This window comes from Gekko japonicus, unplaced genomic scaffold (assembly GCF_001447785.1).
Source record: "Gekko japonicus isolate JY-2015 unplaced genomic scaffold, Gekko_japonicus_V1.1 scaffold734, whole genome shotgun sequence".
Taxonomy (NCBI): domain Eukaryota; kingdom Metazoa; phylum Chordata; class Lepidosauria; order Squamata; family Gekkonidae; genus Gekko; species Gekko japonicus.
This window is the reverse complement of record NW_015174295.1, coordinates 233,077-251,685: the sequence shown is the minus strand read 5'-3', so window position 1 is coordinate 251,685 and position 18,609 is coordinate 233,077. Positions and strand designations below refer to the sequence as shown.

Here is an 18,609-nt window from a genome sequence, read left to right as displayed (position 1 = left end):
CGAGTCCGACTCTAGGGTTGCGGTGCTCATCTCCGTTTCAAAGCCGAAGAGCCAGCGCTGCCCGGAGACGTTTCCCGTGGTCATGTGGCCGGCGTGACTAAACACCAAGGCGCACGGAGCGCTGATCCCTTCCCACCGAAGTGGTACCTATTTATCTACTTGCAATTTCTTGCTTTGGAACTGCTAGGTTGGCAGGAGACTTTGTGAGTTACTGGGCAGTAAAATTGTGAGCCAGCGATTTGGCTGCTGTATCAATCGGTTTGCCCTGGAGCCTTCCTCCCTGAGCTAAGGCAAAAAGATGTGAGCTGGAGGCTACAAAATTGTGAGCTGGCTCACACTAACTCAGCTTAGAGGGAACATCTTAGAGTGTGTCCAGTGGCATGAGGCCCACAAAATCGGGTTCTGGTTGCCGCTTTCGTGTGCCATGTGCACTTCGGCGTGCTGCACGCTTCCATCAGAATTGGACTTTTATTTATTTAATTTATTAGTTAGATTTCTATCCTGTCCTTCTGCAAAAGCGACTCAGGGCAGCTTACAACAATTATAAAACCAGCATAAATACATACATAAAATACAACTCAATAAAATAGTTCAGCTCATTTCCAATTGAATAAATACAGTTAAAACCATTTAAATGTGGCGGTGTCGTATAATAAGGTGCAAGTGCAGCACAGCCGATATAGGGTCTTTCCTACTGGAACGCCCGGCGAAATGGTCCTGCAAAATTGCTGGAGGTCTCGTGGGGTTCTGATCTCATTAGGGAGCTCATTCCAGAGCATCCGGCGCCACCAGGGAGAACGTCCTGGTCCTAATCGCCACCAACCTGACCTTGGTTTGTTAGTTTCATTTATAAATATATGCAAGGGCACCCACTCCATGTTGCCTTCTTGTACTGGGATTCAGAGGTTGACTGCCTCTGGCTATGGAAGTTCCCTTGAATCAGCTTGCCTAGTAGTCACTGATGGAGCTGTGCTTCATGAGTCTGTTTAATCCCAATTTAATGCCATTTGTTGATTTTACAGCACACTTTTTGTCTTACAGGACTTCTTTAGATAAAAAAGGATTTTAGAGCAAAAAAGGGCAAAAAAAAAATCTAGTGTGTGTTTGCCAAGGCTATATTGGCAGACTAAAGCTTGGGAGACATGAATTCATCCATAGGGCTCTTCTTCTCTCAGATTGTCCTATCCCACTGTTGTGAGGATAATCAGAGTAAAAGTTAACTTTCTTAATCAGGCCAATGGTCCATCTAGTCCATCAGCTTGTTCCACGCAGTGTCCAGTCAGTTGGTCCACAGGGCCAAACCCCCCATGCTGCCTCTTAGCACAGGAAAGTAGAGGTTTGTTGCCTCTGGAGTTGGCCATGAGGAAGAAAGGTGGGATTATATCTAAATCTATTATAGAAAATCAGACTCAAAGCTACAATGCAAGCAGCTCTTGTAAGCCAGCAAGTTGAGCAGGTGAACCGTAACGTTGGTGGGGTGGGAAAATGAAAAAGACGCCAGACATTCATGGAAGATCAGCCTGCCAAGGGCCTTAGGCTGAAATGGAGGGTGGGGGGATGATGTAAACTGCTTTGGGTCCCTACAAGGCCTCTATAGTCACCACTGTGGGGTGGTCTTTGTGCCCACATCCTCAAAAGACTCTGAATCCCATGTTAGAAATCCTTCAGAATTACCCATTTGATGCTCTTCCATATTTTGAAAAAGTTTAAAGCCCTCAGTGATGGCACACAGGTGCACACTGGCATAACTCTCTGCAGTCTCTTTAACACTGGCAGCTGTAAGCTGTCAATAACACCGCTTACCTTAGCAAAGAGGGTTTTACACTTGGAGAAGCTGAGGAACAGGCTACTCAGTTTGAACATACTGTGTATTTGTGTGTATCGTCTGTAGGTGTGTGCACATATTGCTGTGATGTTGTAATTTGCGTCTTATCTGGCGTTCAGGGACAGTTGCCTGCTGTTCACACACTGTCGCCGTTGAGCTGAAGACCTCTTGGGACTGAGCAATATTTGTGCTGTTGAGGAACGAGGGTAATACAGTTTGCTTGTGGCTAAAGTGACTATTTTTCACCCCCACCCACCCAGGCTTGTACTCGTCCACTAGTCTCGGTGTACTCCGAAAAGGGAGAAGTGTCAGGTAAAAGTGTCACCATGCCGGCTGTATTCAAGGCTCCCATCCGCCCTGACGTTGTGAACTTCGTTCACACCAATTTGCGAAAGAACAACAGACAACCCTACGCTGTCAGTGAGCTCGCAGGTAAGAGATGTATAGGAAAGAACATCTTTGAACTTCCTCAGGGACGTTAGCTAGAAATTAGAGGCAGCACTTCTTGATAGCTTTCAAAGGCGTGAAAGCAGGTGGTTTCAGGGCAAGAATGGTTAAATTGTAGTTGTTTTGTGTTGTGAGTTGACGTTGGGAAATTTAGGGATCCAGACCGCTTGTTGGAATCCCCAAACCTCCATCGAGGTTCTTTCTCATGGGTGGATGGAGTCTGGCCAGGGAACACAGGCCTCCAGAGGGAGAGAAACAGAGAGATAACAGTTGCTCTGAACAAAAGCTATTAATTCTTAAAACCAGGCACAAGTAGCACTCAGTAACATGTATTCAGTAACAATACTCAATAACTTGTTGAAAATTCCAGTACTTGATATAGTGTACACTTCAGAAAGAACAAGGAACGTTCCTGGGCTACAAGACCAGGACTGGCACAGACACAGGTGGTATGTTGGCCAAGCACCTGGACAATTTTATGCTCTTTTCAGTCAGTAGGAACCAATGGAGGCGTCAATCAAGAATGAACCAGAGCTGACAAACACCAGACCAGCCCGTCTTAAGTTGATACCATGAACTTTTGCCCAGATATATTTTTATTAGCTATGATGTCAAAAAGACTGGAACAGATATGGTGCCTCCTGTACATCTAACCCATATATGTTTGGGTTTTGGAGCTTGGCACCGATATCAAAAATGTAAGCAATGCTTTTAGGAGAAAGGACAAATGCAGGGTGAGGTACCTTAGAAAGCCTGTATGCTTGGCAAGAGGAATATATTTATTTATTTATTTAAATTTATAACCCGCCCTCCCCACGAACGGGCTTTCTGGAGCTGGCTTGCAAAGTCTTGTGGAATAGAACCAAACAGTGAAGTATAGGTTAATTCAGATTACTATACAGAAATGGCCTAGTCTTGGCTAAAATTCTGCCACAGTTGACCAATGCTCCCTCTAAGCTGTGGAGTCTTGTGAGCAAAGGTTCTACTTTGTAAGCTACTGGCATTCATTGTGAGCAAGCAATTTGGATACTGCATAAATTAGTTTGCTCTGGAGCCACCCTTCCTGAGGTAAGACCAAAATGTGTGAGCAGGAGGCTAAAAAATTGTGAGATAGCTCACACTAGCTCAGCTTAGAGGGAATACTGCAGTTGACATAAGATCCACCATAAAATTTCCTGTCAAATGCCCCTTGGGTTACAGATAAAATGTATGAAGGCAACCTGTAGATGTAGACATCCTTTTCAAATGAGGTTTTTGAGATCTGATTTAAGTCTTATTACATTAATTACAGCAGCAGCGTGTGGTGGGGTTTTGCTAGCTTTTGTTAGATACTAATAGGAAGAACCTAATTCCTGGTGTTGTTTTTTTTTTGTCCCATATCTGTTTTAGGGCTTAAGTGAGAAGGATTAAATATTTACTACTTAAAACTAAATTTCAGGATGTGCCATACAGAAATGATGAGATTCCACTTCATCGGTCCGTGTTTTTGAGTTTTCTGATAACAGTGGAAGTTCTGACGGTGGCCATTAAATCCTTCAGAACATGGTGACCTAACATTTTCAGGAGCAAAATGGTTCATGCTGTATGTGCTTTGTGTTCTTCAGGGCATCAGACCAGTGCTGAATCTTGGGGTACCGGTAGAGCCGTGGCTCGTATCCCGAGGGTTCGCGGAGGTGGAACGCATCGATCTGGCCAGGGTGCTTTTGGCAATGTATCCTTTGTTCTGGCTCCCTCTTGTGGGCACGTCCTCAAACTCTGGCCTTCTGTCATTCCCAGGGAGCGCTGCAGTTTAAGACCCTAAATGCAATTGCACGTGCCCTTAGAACATACTCGGAGGCACTGGCCGGTGAATGGCTAAAGAGGCGGGGAGGGGTCCTGCTTGCCATGATGTCGTAATTTGCGTCCTACTCTGTGCTTGGCGACAGTTGCCTGCTGTCATGCAGCCGAGGCAGACGGTTGACGACCAACTAACTCTGAGCAAAGCTGGCAAGAGGGGTTGATCCGCAAATATTCTGGTGGTTGTCCTTGATGCTGGATGCGTAGATGTGTCGTGGAGGTCGCATGTTTGCCCCGACCAAGACTTGGAGGCGCTGGCACCGCAGGGTGAACATAAACCAGAAGCGCTATGCCATCTGCTCTGCTCTGGCAGCTTCGGCTCTTCCAGCACTGGTGATGTCTAAAGGTAAGTGTATTTTTACACGGGGTGTCAGAACAACTCTAGCGATAGGAGTATTTGGCATGACAGTCATACATCCGGATTCTAAGTGGCAGAGGATGTTTGTCTCAATGGAGAAATGAGGCTTTGTATAGAGGGACATTCCTTGACCTGGGTGGCCTGGCCGACCCCGATCTCATCATACCTGGGTCAGCCCCGCTTAGTACTTGGATGGGAGACCGCCAAGGAAGTCCAGGGTTGCTACTCGGAGGTAGGCAAATGACAAGCCACCTCTGTGCATCTCTTGCCTTGAAAAACATACAGAGGTAGCTGTAAGTCAGCTGCAACTTGACTTGAGCCAGCTTGGTGCCGTGGTTAAGTGCGTGGACTCTAATCTGGGAGAACCTGATTTGATTCCCCACTCCTCCACTTGCAGCTGCTGGATGACCTTGGGCAAGCCATAGTTCTGGTCAGAGCTGTTCTCTCAAGGGACAGTTCTGAAAAGAGTTATCTCAGCTCCACCTCCCTCACAGGGTGTCTCTTGTGGGAAGGGGAAGGGAAAGGCGATGGTAAGCCGCTCTGAAACTCCCAGTGAAGGGCAGGGTATAAATCCAATCTCCTCTTCTCCCACCACTATAGGAGGGTCATTGTGGGCAGGTTTAGTATGGAAAGCCTTGTAGAGGAGTTTCTTGTTGCTCTCCTCTGTCGGGGTTCATTTGTGAACAAGTGTCCTTTCAGCAGTGTTTCTGATTCAAACTGCAAGTGGTTCTTTCACTCAGGCCACCGCATTGAGGAGATTCCAGAACTGCCCCTGGTAGTTGAAGACAAAGTTGAGAGTTACAAGAAAACTAAGGAGGCTGTGCTGTTGCTGAAGAAGCTGAAAGCCTGGAACGATATCAAAAAGGTGAGTTGATCGTTGGTTGCAGAAGCGAGGGTGGTTCTAGGTTATTTGTGCTGATAAAGCTAGCGAAAGGAATGTAGTAACTACACTGCTAAGAGGTGCCTTAGTCCAAGTAGTTTGTGCAAACATTGTAGCTAGCCAGCACGCCTTTTCTTGAAGTTAGGTGTTTAATCGCTTTGCGGAATGATGAATTGTTTTCACTGGTCCGTGTTTCAGATGAACAGTGGTGATTGTGAAGTTCTGACTTGCAAATAGTCTGACCTTGCGACCCCTGAAAGTGGTGGAGTGTCTGGTTTTGACACGCAGTGCCTTTTCTTCTCAGGTCTACGCCTCTCAGCGTATGCGGGCTGGCAAGGGCAAAATGAGGAACCGCCGTCGCATCCAGCGCAGGGGCCCCTGCATCATCTACCACGAGGACCACGGCATCATCAAAGCTTTCAGGAACATCCCAGGTACCTTTTTGCATTAACAAAACCGGAAAGGGGAGGGGGGGGATGATGGTGAGGGTCTTTGAGGTTGTAGGAAAGGTGCTGGAAATGATGATATTCCACTTCATTGGTCCGTGTTTCTGAAATAAACATGATTTGGTGGAAGTTCTGACAAAATGCACCAAGGTGTAGATCTTACAGAGGGCGCTTCGTCTGGGGCACGTGGGAAGCTTGCGTTTCCTCTGTCTTCTGGGTTGCAAAATAGTGTCCAGTTGTATTTAATGTTTTATTTTCAAAAACAAAAAGTGTGATACAAAAGGGTAAGGGAAAGTGTAAATTCAACCAAATGTATCAAGTATCATGAACAGTTGCATACAACAAGTAGAATCAACTGTATTAATAAAAATACATTGTTCAGATATAAAAGAAGCAAATAAAACGTTACTACAGTATTCAGGAGTAAGTTCTCTCTGAAATAAGAAACAAAATATTTCTGAGTATTCAGCACTAGTCTAATAACAAACGAGATTACATTTTTAACAATTAAATTTCTATACTAAGTTTAAACCATCCTTAAACCTGGGTATTGTTTTAGTCATTTATCACTTTTAAGTCTTACTTTTCCTAAATATCTTAAATACTTTATATATTAAATGAATTCAAAAACTTTCAAGATGTTTAACTACTCCCATCATATGCCTTTCCATGTCTGCTGAAATTCTTTCAGCGGTCTTTTATGTATATAGTTATTTTTGTCAGTGTTGCATACTCAGCTAATTTTTCTTTCCCAAGTCTCTATTGCGGGTGTTTGCCTCTTTCGTAGAGCCGTGTGTCTCACGTGCCAATTTCCTGTTTGATAGGAATTACTCTTCTTGATGTCAACAAACTGAACCTTCTGAGACTTGCTCCTGGAGGCCACGTTGGACGCTTCTGCATTTGGACGGAGAGTGCTTTCCGCAAGCTGGATGAGTTGTACGGCACCTGGCGCAAGCCGGCCACCCTGAAGAGCAACTACAAGTAAGCGTGGTCAAAACTGGAGGGTTTGTCTAGTTTCTGACTGAGAATCCTCACGCACAACTGAGGGCTGTTTAGTGTACAGAATGAGACTATTTAACTTGGGAAAGGGAGTAACGTGTCATAGGTGGAAATCCGAATCTAATGCCTGTGTTCAAATTGCAGTCTGCCAATGCACAAGATGACCAATACAGATCTTGGAAGAATCCTGAAAAGCCCGGAGATCCAGAGGGCCCTGCGTGCGCCAAAGTAAGTGTGTGCCACTTTTAAGCTGGAGAGTTGAAAAGAAAGTTGTAGAAAGGCCTAAACCAGTCAGGTTTGGGGCGGGAGCCCAACATGACGGTGAGAGTTAGGATGACACAATGATTTCAGTGATCTTGTGCAGCAGTAGATCTCTTTGTGTGCAGGTGATCTTCTTTCCCCCCCCCCCCCCAGTCTTGCTTTTGGGTGGTTTAATGAAGAATCATTATCCTTACAGTAGTACATTTTAATCGTACCCTTCTTCCGCGGAGCTCAGAGTGACATACGTAAATTCTCTGTCCTTTCGCGTCATCCTCACAACAGCCTTGTGAGGTAGGCTAAGTCTCTAAGAGTGATTGACCTCAGGGTGACCCTCATGACTTGAGTGGGGATTTGAAGTTGTGTCTCCCAGATGCTAGTCTCTGCTAAACTGAAACACACACACACACCCCGCTTCTGCTTGTGTATTCACGGAACAGTCGGGTGCTCATCCAAAACGTCTTTTGCAGGAAAAAGATTCACCGCAGAGTTCTGAAGAAGAATCCACTGAAGAATTTGAGAGTTATGATTAAGCTGAACCCGTATGCCAAGACCATGAGGCGCAACACCATTCTGCGCCATGCTCGGAATGTGAGTGGGTGAAAATGGGATTGGAATCCTAGAACTTCCTTTTTTAAAAGAACTCCAAACAAGAAGGTCTAAGCTTTTTTTCCCTTCTCCCCTTTACAGCACAAGCTGAGAGAAGAAAAAGCAGCGAAGGGGAGAGAGAAGGTAGCGGCTGCCGCTGCTGCCACCGCCGCTGCAAGAGCAAAGAAAGCTGCAGAACCTAAAAAAACTAAAGAAGCCAAGAAAGCCGCAGCATAAGCGTGGCTTTGTGTGCTGTAAAGGGCTGTACTGTGGATTACAGTGAATAAAAAACAAATCTGTCCAGAATGTCTTCGCAAAGGCTCTCTGTGGCTGAACTGGAAATTCAGAAGCCAGTGACTGTTTTGTAGAGGTGCTTAATCTTTAGATCCAGGTTAAGAAGGTTTGCAGTGTAATCCTAGGCGTGTTTACTCAAAAGTAGGCCCCACTGCTATTTTTAGTATCTGGGGGGGGGTCGGAAGTTGTAGTACTCTGTGATATTTGTGTTCTTGTGGTACACCAGGCACACCCGTGTGATCCAAAGATTGTGTCACAGTGAATTTTGGCTGGGGGTTTCGAGGGAAGGAAGGTTTCATGGGAATATCAGCTGTGGGCAATGCTCCCTCTAAGCTGTAGAGTCTTGTGAGCAAAAATTCTACTTTGTGAGCCGCTGGCATTAAAGTTGTGAGCAAGCAATTTGGCTACTGCATAAATTAGTTTGCTCTGGAGTCATCCTTCCTGAGCGAAGACAATATTGTGTGAGCCGGAGGCTAAAAAACTGTCAGGTAGCTCACACTAACTTGGCTTAGAGGGAACACTGGCTGTGGGTGGTAACTTAGGAGTTAAAATGTTAGGTAGAAAATAGTTCTTGCCTTTAAAAAAAAGGGGGGGGAGTGTAATCTCCGTTATTTAAGAGGTCTTCCTATAAATAGTATTCCGGTATATTGATAATGATAAGCATAGAACTGCTTCAAGTATGTTTGAAACAGGGCCACCATAATGTAGCAAAGCACCTGAATTCCCCTTTCCAAGTTGGAGCTGTGGGGAATTCAGATTAAATGGTTTAACATGTGAACAGTTGTGTATAAAGTCACAGGTGTTAACTTGAAAGATGTATAGGAGAAAAAACTTGGTGGATCAAGCAACAGTTTACAATTCATACTCTACAGTAACCTGCACTCCCGTGGTTCTTGACCTGTGGTTCACGTACCACATGGGATGCAGAAAGCAGTCTAAGTAGGACCCAGAGTTTTCATAACAATTGCTAAGGAATAGAAAAGAGCCAGAGTCCAGTATCACCTTAAAGACTGACAACATTTGTGGCAGAGTAGGAGCTTTCGTGAGTCGCTGCTCTCTTCAAGGCTACACATTTTGTCAGTCTGTAAGGCGCTCCTGGACTCCGGCTCTTTTCTACTGCTACAGACAGACTAACATGGCCACCCATCTTGACAAGTCACTCTCCTCATGTTCACCTGCAAGTACCAACATACCAACCCAGCCTTCAAGAGATTTTCCATCTGTGACCTCTTGGCATGCTAACAGTAACCGTGAACTCAATGTTGGTCCTAATCTCTTGTTCCCCCTGCCTGCCAGGAAGTGCCTCCTCCGATAGGCTGCTTTTTGCTAACCTGTATGCATTGTGGTTCTGTTATCTTTTTTAAAAATGTTTTTAAATGCTGCTGGGAACATGCTAAATGTGGTATAGATGTTCTGTTAAATGGCCTTCTTGGATAAAGAGGTTTTTTTGTTACTATGAACCAAGAAGAGATTGGATTTCTACCCCGCCCTTCACTACCGGAAGGCGTCTCAGAGTGGCTGACAATCTTCCTTTCCCTCCCCCTCCCCACAACAGACACCCCATGAGGAAGGTGGGGCTGAGATTGGCAAATGGACTTGGTGTCCTATGCTGCCTAGGTACTGCGGAGGATATAGTCCAGGGTAAGGATAAAGGTGGATTCCTCGTTGTCATAGGTAGGCTAATAGAACTACCAGGACCTTGGCAAACACCCTTGATGTCAGCCGAAAACGGTAAGGCCTTGTATTGGAATTGCTGAAAATCAAAAAGGGAAGAACTGTCTGGAAGGTGGAATATGCAGGTAAACATCTTGAAGGCCTAGGGGACATCCCATGGTCACGTCGTCATCCTGTTGAATGCTCTGCAGAATGCAGTGAAGAGATTTTAAACTGGAACTTGTGCTGCTTTACCCATATATCAAGATGGGCAGCCGTATTAGTCTGTAGCCGTAGAAAAGAGCAAAAGCCCAGTAGCACCTGAAGGACTAACAAAATATGTGGCAGGGTATGAGCTTTTGTGAGACGCTGCTCAGTTTTTCAAATACCTGTAGCTTCAACTCTTTATGTTTAATTTAGAATTGCTCTCCAGTCTCCGGCTCTTTTTTGAGACTACAAATGGAATGGAGTAAATCCCGTGGAAATGCTGTTCTTAGGGGCATTGGTTCCACTGTCCCTACGTGCACTAAATTTGAATAGGCCACAATGGAAGAAAAGGCGTCTCTGTTCTGCCTTGGTAAGTGGGGAAGCACAAAAGTGAGGAAACTGCTGGAATTGATCCCCAGAAAACAAGTATAAAGACAACAGTCGTGAGAGTCTGACCCACAAATCAAGAAGTCACCAAGACTTGCAAAGAAAAAGCTTCCTATGTATTATAATCTAAAGCACCACAACATCATTAGTCAAAAGAAAATCCTTGTGCGTAGGTACACAATCAACGTCGTCTCCGGATTATATAACGTTTCAGTAATGGATCTTCCTCAGGAGATATTCTGTAGTGTACAAAAACACAATTCTTTAGAGTATATACTATGTAAATAGAAAACAGTATAAAATACTGGTACAGTCTTACAGAGTAGTACAAAAGCTCTGTATTCATGAAGTGCCTGACAACAAGTCATAAAGAATCTGTAATATAATGTTCCTCTTAATGAAAAAATATAAGGTATTTTAAGTTACAGAGTATTTTAAAAAGCCAGCCTAGTAGTAACTTACACTACATTCAAGTAGGACGCTGATCTCAATAAATGTTCAGGCTCAAATATGCTGCTAAGCTTCTAAATGGATGTCTCTAGTGATTCCTAACAAAGCGTAATTAAAGGGACCTTGTAGATTGCTAACGTGATAAGAGGCAGTACACTTAAAGAAACATCACATATTAGTTTACAAAAAATCAGTTTACAAAAAAGAAAAGTAGTTTACAGAAAACATGAAAGGTCAACTTCTGCATTTAGTCCATTTGGAGATACAGGATGCATTCAAGAATTGACCCCCAACCATACAGTCTGGTGGTTGGTCTTTGTTTCGTTGGTTCCTGGCCTGTTTGTTAGGAGGGAGCTGTCTCTGTTGGAATCTGGACCTATAGCCAAAGGTGCAGGAGCGTCTAAAGTCCCGATTTTCTTTTAATGCCGATGAGTCTAAAATAGACAGAGGGTCCACCTTCCAATGACTTAGCCATAGCTTCATTCTTACCACTATATTGGTGGCCTGTGCTCCGGCACCAAACCGCATGGCCTCTTAAGATGTATCTGATGCAAATTTTGCAGCACTTCAATCTTTAGGATGGATCTCTTTAAGCGTCAAGGGGTCAGTGTTGGGATCTTGGAGGTCAGCAGCCGAAACCATGGTGGCCCTGGAAAAATAAGAACAAAAGAGAAGCCAACACTGGATCAGGCCAATGGCCCATCCAGTCCAACACTCACACAGTGGCCAAAACCACCGGCCATCAGGAGGTCCAGCAGTGGGACCAAGACACTAGAAGCCCCCACACTAGAAGCCCCCCACTGTCCCCCCCCACCCCACCCAAGCACCAAGAATACAGTGCATCACTTGCCCCAGACTGAGAGTTCCTATAAGAACATAAGAGAAGCCAATGTTGGATCAGGCCAGTCCAACACTGTGTCACACAGTGGCCAAAAATACCAGGGGCCATCAGGAGGTCCAGCAGTGGGACCAGGACACTAGAAGCCCTCCCACTGTTGCGCCCCCCCCCCAAGCACCAAGAATACAGTGCATCACTTGCCCCAGACTATAAGAATACAAGAGAAGCCAATGTTGGATCAGGCCAGTGGCCCATCCAGTCCAACACTGTATCACACAGTGGCCAGAAACACCAGGTGCCATCAGGAGGTCCAGCAGTGGGGCCAGGACACTAGAAGCCCTCCCATTGTTGCCCCCCCCCGACACCAAGAATACAGAGCATCCCTTGCCCAAGACTGAGAGTTCCTATCTATTTTTGTTGTTGTTCAGTCGCACAGTCGAGTCCGACTCTTCGCGACCCCATGGATCATCTCCCGCCAGGCCCTCCTGTCTTCCACCGGGATCTATACCTTGTGGCTAATAGTACATACCAACCTTGACACTGCAAGTCCATTGAGTCAGCCATGACGTGTGACAGACAGCACGTGAGTTCATACAGCGATGGGAACTGACAGTCATGGATGCTTTCCACGTTCCCCCTCCCTAAGCAGTCTTTTCTGACTCCGGAAAGTTTAATGGCTACATGAGTCAGGAGGCTTCTACCACAAGGACTTACGGCCATACTGCTGTTGTGAGTTCCCGGTTGCAACTTCTGTGTAAAAGCACAACGGGGCTGATTTGGATTGGGAATGTGGGAGAAAGAGGGAGGGCAAAGTCTAGATGTTCGGTGTTTCATTGGCGCTGCAATGTCACTGTGAGTGCTAATCCGGAAGCGACGTCAAAGCATCAGAGCAACTCTCAACTCGTTTTATGTGGATATCATGGTGGCGGTGATTTGGCTGGCCAGAGCATGTGGGTCTTTGAACTGTTTTGGACTCCAAACATTGTATCATTCCAAATGTTGTGTACCTACTCTTAGGTAAAGGTTCCCTTGCTCGAAAGCCAGTCGAATCAGACTCTAGGGTTGCGGTGCTCATCTCCGTTTCCTAGCCGAAGAGCCAGCGCTGTCCAAAGACGTTTCCGTGGTCACGTGGCCGGCATGACTAAACACCAGGGCGCACGGAACGCTGTTACCTTCCCACCGAAGCGGTACCTATTTATCTACTTGCAATTTCTTGCTTTCGAACTGCTCGGTTGGCAGGAGCTGGGGTCAGAGACGGGAGCTCACTCCGTCATGCGGCGCACTCGGGTCTCGAACTGCTGAATGACCGACCTTCCACAGCCTGCAGTTCAGCGTCTTAACCACTTGAGCCACCGCAGCTCCCCATGGATCTACTCTTCAGGCATGCCAAAGGACAAGGAAGCATTTCCCTTCAAAAATGTTCTCCGATCTAATGAAATCCCTCTACATGAAAGGTTATGTTCTTGTCCTTTAAATTCTGTGGATTCAATATATCGTATCATTTTTGACTGCCAATTTCATTCATCCTTAGGTAAAGAATTGTTGTAATCTTTATTTCCTCCTAATTATAGTTCTAATAGGGAAAAACTATCCAGTATCTACTAAAAGATGCTAATCCTAATATTACAGCTATAGTGGCTCAGTTTCTTGCTGAAGCAGTCAAAAGTTGGATCTGTTCTCGTAAAGGCATGATTCACATTGTTTAGACCCTGATGCTGGGAAAGACTGAAGGTCAAAGAAGACGGGGACGGCAAAGGATGACATGGTTAGACAGTGTCATAGATGCAACGAACATGAAGTTGAGCAAACTTCAGAGGACGGCGGAAGACAGGAAGGCCTGGCGGGATCTGGTCCATGGGGTCGCGAAGAGTCGGACTCGACTGTGTGACTGAACGACAACAACTGTGTCACTGCATCTTTGACAAGGAAGCAGCCAAAGGAATGACAATTGAGACATTATCCATTGGGGCAACCTGCCTCATTTATTTATTCACTGAGAAAAATTTTCTTGGGGTTCACAGTTTTCAAGAGAACCTTGACAAGATGGAGTGGTCTGCGGTCCTCGTTCTGCTGTCCGGTTTGGCTTCAAGTATCATCTGTTGAGTCGAAGATACTTCTGACCTTTTCTTGTCAGTGTCTTCCGTTGCAGGTAGCGGCCTGCCCTCAGACTCGAAGGAGTCTTGGGAAGTCAGCCCAGATGCAACAGACGGGGACGATACGATGCTTGGAACTTTCCGCAGGTCTGATGGAATCAAAGCTGGGACAGAATCCGCAGACTCCCCGAAGGGAGAAACAGTTCTTACAGTCACTACCTGGGGCCCTTGGAACACATGTCTTTGGGAAATGTCTAATGAGATGCTCCCCACGGTTGGTGACATGATTTCAGTCACTTTCTGTCCGTTGATATAAATAGCGTAGCCTGTGACTTTGACCCCATTCGACGCTCCTGTTGGATGGATGGTTTCCGGTAACCAGCTAATCACCAGGATATCCGCAGAGGAACCGACTTGTACTTGGACGTCAATGGGAGCATGAGGTGGTCCTGCTGACGGAGTCATGAACGTCATTTCTCTGGCTTTCTGCTGCAAACACCCCCGAGGGGACACCAAGGCTTCCTGGGGCACAAGAGGTTCCACTTTGACACAGTACTTGGTGCTGGGACAGAGGTTCTGGAAGGTGTAGCAGTAGATCCCTGCTTCGGTCACGTTGTATTTCTTCTCGTCAAGGCGCAACAGATGAGTGTACCTTTCGTTGCTTGGGGACCAAGTGATTTCTGCTGAGGTGCTAGCGATGTTCCAAAGAGTCAGGAGAGCCGGATTTTGGATATCAGACGCTGCTGCTGGGACTTCACGTGACTTTCCTTCTGGTCCGTCAGACGGACGACTAAGACCTCTGTCTTCATCCAGGATCTTGGTTGTTTCCTTACGTCTAGCACTTTGGCAGGAGAAACTCGGCTCCTGGACCAAGTCGTAGGAAATGCCGCTTGGCTCCAACGGAATGGAACCGAAGGGATCGTCATCTTCCTCAACTAAATTTGAGGGCACGAAGCCTCGTCTGCCATCCGTTAGTTCCCCTGCATAGAAGCCATCCTCATCCATTTCTCCACAGACATAAACATATTCTCCAGCTGTTAGTGGAAGTTCTGCCTCAGGGTTCTTATTAGGACCGCTGAATGGATCGTAACTGTAGCGCACTAGGAAACGACGAAGTCTGAAAGGCCGCAGATGATCTGACTGTAGCAGTATGGAAAGGTCATCCGTTTCCCATCCTTCCAATTCTCCTGTCGTATCTTCTGGATTGAGAAGATGGACGTCTTCCCTTTGACTGGGATCTCTCTGAGACAGCGAGAGATCATCTTGGCTTTTTCGTGCATGTCTCTGAAGCTGTTCTCCATTCTTGAAGACAACTCCTGGAGTTTCTTGGCTGCTTCTCTCAAGCGCTGGGCGAGGACAGCCAGATCGGCACTTTTACGCCTGAGTATCTTGGCTTTTTCGTGCATGTCTCTGAAGCTGTTCTCCATTCTTGAAGACAACTCCTGGAGTTTCTTGACTGCTTCTCCCAAGCGCTGGGCGAGGACAGCCAGATCGGCACTTTTACGCCTGAGTATCTTGGCTTTTTCGTGCATGTCTCTGAAGCTGTTCTCCATTCTTGAAGACAACTCCTGGAGTTTCTTGACTGCTTCTCCCAAGCGCTGGGCGAGGACAGCCAGATCGGCACTTTTGCGCCTGAGTATTTTGGCTTTTTCGTGCATGTCTGAGAAGCTGCTCTCCATTCTTGAAGATAACTCCGGGGGTTTCTTGGCTGCTCCTCCCAAGTCCTGGGCCATGACAGCCAGATCAGCACTTTTATACTGGAGTACTTTGGCTTTTTCGTGCATGTCTGAGAAGCTGCTCTCCATCCTTGAAGATAACTCCGGGGGTTTCTTGGCTGCTCCTCCCAAGTCCTGGGCCATGACAGCCAGATCAGCACTTTTATACTGGAGTACTTTGGCTTTTTCGTGCATGTCTGAGAAGCTGCTCTCCATCCTTGAAGATAACTCCGGGGGTTTCTTGGCTGCTCCTCCCAAGCGCTGGTCCATGACTTCCAGATCAGCACTTTCATGCTGGAGGATTTTGGCTTTTTCGTGCATGTCTGAGAAGCTGTTCTTCCTTAGTAGGCCGTTCTCTTCTTCGAGGCGAGTACATCTTTCCTTTAGAGCGTTCAGCTTAGCCTGGAGTTCCTGACGCTCCTTCTGTAGGGCGTCTGTCTGCTCGTCTTTGGCCAGCAGGACGCCGGCTTGGCCGCTGAGATCTTTTGCCTGTTGCTGAGCGACCACCTTATCACCCAATTCTCTATCAGAGTAACCCAGGTCCAGTGGTCCTGGGGGACTGCTGACTCTGGGGTTAGACTCTTGGACACCTGGGAAGCCGATCCCCCTTAGCAGAGCGCTCTCTTCAAGGGGACTGCCTCTCTCCCCGAAGGCATTCAGGATGTTCGACTGGTCTGCGTCCGGCTTTCTCGGCTCACCAGGCAACTGGCCTGGCTGCGGCACGCCTCCCTGAATGTGCTCTCCAGCGGCCCCCCGACTGTTGACTGTGTTTCCGGGGGGCAAGGAGGCCTGCGTGAATCTGTGCAGGGCCCCAGTAGGCAAAGGCCCCCCTTCAGAGTGCTCCAGAATATATTTCAGGAACAGGCGCCTCTCCAAATCGAGCTCGGCTTCGAGGTGGCGGACCTCCCACCGGAGCCGGCCCAGGACCTCTGGGAGTTTGGCCTGGCACTGGGCATTCGGCACCCCACCCGAGCCTCTCCGGCTGCCGCTTCCCCGGAGGGCCAATTCTCTGGCCAGCTGACGCTGCAGTTCTCGGGCCTGGCGCATGGCAGCATCGAGTTCTTTCTTCAGGAACTGCTGAGATTCGTGCAGCTCGGCCTGTTTCCAGCGCAGGAGCTGCCGGATCTCAGCTTCTCGGTGTTTCTTTGACTCTTCCCTGAGCTTCTGCAGCTCACGGGCCTGCCGCTGTGCCCATATGGAGTTGAGCCTGTCGGTCAGCAACCGCTGGTCCCGTGCGGCTGCCTCGCGGACCTCCCGCACCTCGATGGCGAAGCCGTCCCGGGTATCTTCCAGTTCGGCCCGCAGGGCACCTCGTTCCCGCCCGTGGTCTTCATGTGAAAGCAATGGGGAGGGCCTGCAGCTGCTGCCGCTTCCCCTGCTGCGGCTGCCACAGGATTGGTGCTGGTTTCTGGGCGTACACTGTGGAGTGGTGCGCATGGGCGTAGGCCCGCGGCCCCCTCTGAAGCCCATGTTGACCATCTGAGGCCAAACATGGAAATGATGACCTTTTCCTGAAGGGAGCTGTTAAATACTCTCAATTATTTATGGCCTCATTACCCTTAGTCCTGTGACATCACGAGTTGCCATAAAAACAAAATTTTGTTGTTGCCTAGGAAACCCAGTGCCTCCCAGCCCCCCCCCCCCCAAAATTCATTACAGTGTGGACATAATTACATCAGCCTACCTTATAGGGCTATTGTAATGGATCACTAAAACACAAGGTGTGATTTGAACACGTGTCCATTGGAAACCATGGGAGAGGCTTGAAGGCCCTTTGGAAATAATGGGAGCCTATTCCTAGACTTGCATGGGCTCCATTGAAATACACTACAGCACAAGAAGAGTTGCAAAGAAAATGTTATACATATTAGATTCCAAATCAAAAATGAAGTCAAATGAGGAGGAAGATCTATGTTTAATTGCAATTAGACATGGGGAAACAGTTGGACCAAATAGCCCATGGCAATGTGACTGCTTGGAAAGTATTTAAGTATTTAACAAAAATGTGGAATGGATTCTCTGTTAAAGTCTCAGGGCCCAGATAGACTAATCTGGGACTAAAATGACTGCCCCCAGAGTGGAATGACAGTCCCTGGGAGTAGAGGTGCTTCTTTGAAGGGTTCATTTGGAGGCCAAAGTATTTGAGCTTCAAGTTCAGGATCTGGCCCTTTTGAGCTCCTGGCATTAAAGTTGTGAGCTAGCGATTGGGCTGCTGCATAAATTAGTCCGCTTTGGGGCCCTCCTGCCTGAGCTGGAGGCTAAAAAACTCTGAGCTGGCTCGCACTAACTCAGCTTAGAGGGAACATTAATGAGTACGACCCCTCCCTTCGCCTCCGGGACCGCCACGTGGGCCGCTCGCCAGCCTTCCGCTCTAGCCCTATCCGTCTCTGTGCTCCCCGGCGAGGCGCGCCCGCCCACTTCCGCCCGCGAGCAAGATGGCGGCGACGGTGGGGCGTCCCTCCCGGCGGCGTGGGCGCGGGTGTCGTCATCCCTCCGGGCGGGGCGCGGGCGCGACGGCGGGAGGATGCTGAGCCGCCTGCAGGAGCTGCGCAAGGAGGAGGAGACGCTGCTGCGGGTCAAGGCGGCGCTGCACGACCAGCTCAACCGCCTCAAGGTCCGGCGCGGGGGGCGGGGCGGAGAGGGGGGGTCGTTTGCATATGCTAATGAGCCGGCGTGGTGGTGGCGGCGGGGCCCGGCCCGGCCGCGCGTGCATGGAGGGCGGGCCCAGGGCGCTGCCTGGGACGGGATCAGGCCCTTGGGGGGTCCACCCAGGCCGGTATCGCCCACTCGGACCGGCAGCGGCTCTGCAGGGTCTTGGGTTAAAGGTCTCGCACGTCACGGCCCCTCCCCGACCATACATGAAGCGGCTTCGTACTGAATGAGACTCTCGGTCCACCAGGGGTCCACCCAGGCCGGTATCGCCCACTCGGACCGGCAGCGGCTCTGCAGGGTCTTGGGTTAAAGGTCTCGCACGTCACGGCCCCTCCCCGACCATACATGAAGCGGCTTCGTACTGAATGAGACTCTCGGTCCACCAGGGTCAGTGCTGCCTACTCAGACTGGCAGCTCCTCTCCAGGGTCTCAGGCGGAGGTCTTTCCCATCACATCACCTCCTGCCTAGTCTTTTTCTAACTGGGGATGCCAGGGACTGAACCTGGGACCTTCTGTATGCCAAGCAGAGGCTCTGCCACTGAGCCACAGCCCCTCTTTACAGCTCTCCAGGGTCTCAGGCGGAGGTCTTTCCCATCACCTCCTGCCTGGTCCTTTTAACTGGAGATGCCGGGGATTGAACCAGGGACCTTCTGCATGCCAAACAGAGACTCTGCCACTGCGCC

The 18,609-nt window shown here is 48.2% G+C and overlaps 2 protein-coding genes across 2 annotated transcripts in view; both read left to right on the top strand.

The window, feature by feature from the left end:
- Window positions 1–7,940, top strand: part of RPL4 (ribosomal protein L4) — an 8,820-nt gene extending 880 nt beyond the window's left edge. The window contains exons 2-10 of the mRNA XM_015424069.1: window positions 2,086–2,257; window positions 3,877–3,983; window positions 4,316–4,454; window positions 5,207–5,331; window positions 5,651–5,780; window positions 6,617–6,773; window positions 6,936–7,019; window positions 7,520–7,640; window positions 7,740–7,940. Coding sequence (XP_015279555.1) covers window positions 2,086–2,257; window positions 3,877–3,983; window positions 4,316–4,454; window positions 5,207–5,331; window positions 5,651–5,780; window positions 6,617–6,773; window positions 6,936–7,019; window positions 7,520–7,640; window positions 7,740–7,874 — 1,170 coding nt within the window. The 3' untranslated portion in view covers window positions 7,875–7,940. The remainder of the gene's footprint in view (window positions 1–2,085; window positions 2,258–3,876; window positions 3,984–4,315; window positions 4,455–5,206; window positions 5,332–5,650; window positions 5,781–6,616; window positions 6,774–6,935; window positions 7,020–7,519; window positions 7,641–7,739) is intronic.
- A 9,835-nt stretch (window positions 7,941–17,775) lies between these two features.
- The window catches only part of SNAPC5 (small nuclear RNA activating complex polypeptide 5), an 8,509-nt gene continuing 7,675 nt past the window's right edge, over window positions 17,776–18,609 (top strand). The window contains exon 1 of the mRNA XM_015424074.1: window positions 17,776–17,888. Within this exon, the coding sequence (XP_015279560.1) occupies window positions 17,799–17,888 (90 nt within the window). The 5' untranslated portion in view covers window positions 17,776–17,798. The remainder of the gene's footprint in view (window positions 17,889–18,609) is intronic.